This window comes from Symphodus melops (genome assembly GCF_947650265.1).
Source record: "Symphodus melops genome assembly, chromosome: 11".
In the NCBI taxonomy this organism is placed as follows: Eukaryota; Metazoa; Chordata; class Actinopteri; order Labriformes; family Labridae; genus Symphodus; species Symphodus melops.
The window spans coordinates 607,257-609,756 of NC_136701.1; the positions used below are offsets into that span (position 1 = coordinate 607,257).

The following is a 2,500-nucleotide window of genomic DNA, read 5'->3' on the forward strand; positions in this document are numbered from 1 at the left end:
CACAAACACACTCTTCACTGTGTTTTTTAAGGGGCGTCGTGTAAAAACGCAGCTTCCTGTTGGTCGACACGAAGAAGAAGGAACATAGACACAGTGGTTGTAAGGATGAAGGTTACTGTGTCCTGATTGGTGGTTACTGTGTCCTGATTGGTGGTTACTGTGTCCTGATTGGTGGTTACTGTGTCCTGATTGGTCCACGAGGAGGACAGGTGAGCTCTCAGGTCCAGGACGGGCCGGCGGCTCACGCCTGTTTGGGTCTCTCCTCCTCCCTCAGCAGGCTGACGTACAGACGCAGGAAGCTGTGACACACGCCCACTGCGCAGTACACCGAGGTCACCAGCAGGGGGAGGAAGGGCAGCTTCTGTTGCCACGGCGACAGAGGGAAGACAACTTCACAGGCGACGGCGACCGGGACCAGTCCCAGCAGGTAGACGGACTCCAGAGGACGGAGCAGAGGGGACGCGCCGCTGAGAGGAGAGAGACAGCAGACAAAGCATCATGGGTAATGTAGTCAAACCTGTTACTGACCTGCAGGACTACTTCCTGCAGCGGATCTGTATGGCAACTGTTTCTCGTTGCCGCGGTAACCAAACAGACACGGAGATGATCACCTGTGAAGCTTGGTCAGAGCGGTGAAAGAGAAGACGACGAACATCAGCATCAACGCCACTTTGATGGGAAACTCTGCAACACAAGGTCAGAGAGAGGTCAGAGAGGAACCTGCTGCAGCGCCCGTTCGGCGTCCGCGACCACGACCACGACCATGGGCCAGCAGATCGAGGTCGTTCATGCTCACAGAGAAACCTGGTTATCTCGTATACATGATCAATAACAACACGCCTGTTTCTGATTCCTGCATCTTGAACACAACACATGAAAACACTGAGGTGGAACAAAAACTTGACTTTATAAACCCAAAATAAAAATCCGTAAAATGATGGATGAAAGTTTAAATGTTTTTAGTCCACAGTAACAGAAGGAAGACGTCAGAGGTCTCAGCAGGACGCGTGCCGGATCGGCCCGTATTGATCTGCCCCGACCTTCAATTATATTTCATGTTTTATGAGTGAAACATAAAAGTGATTCCTCGCTCCAGAATGAGACGCTCTCGTTGGCGCCGCCATGTTTGAAATCAGGATGTGATGTTTACGTGCACGAATACAAGTGAGACTTAAAACCCCGATAAAAACCAGGAACTCAAGTCCATGTGAACCCTCAAACTCGTCCTTCATCCAAACATCAGTACTCATTTTAAACACTAGGGCAGCGCTCTGTGATGATTAGAGTTTAGACTGCAGTACTCATTTTAAACACCAGGGGGCGGAGCTACAGACTGCACCTTTAAGTTTATATCTCTGGTATCCTGACGGCCATAAAAAACTTTAAATGTCTGAACGGACAGTTTGAAAATGATCCGTTAAATCATCTGTATTTATGATCCCGTCGCTCCGACACGCCAACACATAAAAGCAGCTGCTCCGTCACGGTGAACAGCGAGCTCATTGGTTACCTGCGGGGGTGAAGATCAGCGGGAACAGCGAGTAGTGACCCGTGGTGCTCAGGATCAGGAAGGTCCCAGCATCCTCTCTGCTCTCCACCGCCAGGATGCTGCAGGAAGAGAGACGGACAGAAAAGGGACCAGAAGAGCTAAGACGTGATGTCAGAGGAGGCGGAGTCAGTGCAGCGGTCTTGATGTGATTCTGACCTGAGCGGCAGGATGGCGATGAGGATGGCCTTCTCGTGGACGTGCCAGCCGAACATGAAGGAGCCGAGAGCGCAGAGCAGCAGGCAGCGCAGGAAACCCCGAGCGCCACGAGGACGCCGCCAGATGGACGCCGCGGCCGGCTGCAGAAGACAACAAGCCAGAGTCAGTCACCGAACGCCGCTGAGGTTTTCCCGCCCTCCGGACGGCGTCTCCTCCCGACTCTCACAGCGAGGGATAAAGTGACAGCTCGGCGTGTCTCACCAGGACGGACAGCAGAGTGCAGACGAGCGTGACGGACGGAGACACGGAGGGGAGGACGGCGTGCTGAAACTCCTGAACCAAGCCGCCTGTCATGGAGGCTCGAGGAAGCTCCGCCTCCTGCAGCAGCTTCAGACGAACACCTGATGAGTCATTTAGAAAAAAACAGAAAGTTCAGTAAAAACATCGGGCGAGCTGATTAGAAGAGCGGCGCTCTGAGGGGGCGGAGTCTCACCCAGCACCGCCAGGATCTTGTCCAGGATGTTGTAGAGCGCCCAGATGTTGGGCGCCCAGTAGGCGTGGCAAAGACCCCTCTTAAAGGGGAAGAGACGGGACAGGACCTGAGGGAGCTGACCCTGAAACACACACACACACACACACACACACACACACGACATCATTTGTGAGTGTGTGTGTGTGTGTGTGTGAGTGTGTGTGTGTGTCTGTGCGTGTGTGTGTGTGTGTCTCTGTGTGTGTGTGTGTGTGTGTGTATGTCTCTGTTTGTGTGTGTGTGTGTGTCTCTGTGTGTGTGTGTGT

General features: G+C 53.2%; 1 protein-coding gene across 1 annotated transcript in view; it reads right to left on the reverse strand.

Annotated features, from left to right (window-relative positions):
* The window catches only part of alg8 (ALG8 alpha-1,3-glucosyltransferase), a 6,337-nt gene that overhangs the window by 265 nt on the left and 3,572 nt on the right, over nucleotides 1–2,500 (reverse strand). Inside the window, exons 8-13 of the mRNA XM_079356565.1 lie at nucleotides 2,199–2,319; nucleotides 1,967–2,106; nucleotides 1,706–1,845; nucleotides 1,511–1,608; nucleotides 612–684; nucleotides 1–467 (exon numbers count right to left, since the gene is read on the reverse strand). The exon at nucleotides 1–467 is cut by the window's left edge and continues 265 nt beyond it. Coding sequence (XP_079212691.1) covers nucleotides 242–467; nucleotides 612–684; nucleotides 1,511–1,608; nucleotides 1,706–1,845; nucleotides 1,967–2,106; nucleotides 2,199–2,319 — 798 coding nt within the window. The 3' untranslated portion in view covers nucleotides 1–241. The remainder of the gene's footprint in view (nucleotides 468–611; nucleotides 685–1,510; nucleotides 1,609–1,705; nucleotides 1,846–1,966; nucleotides 2,107–2,198; nucleotides 2,320–2,500) is intronic.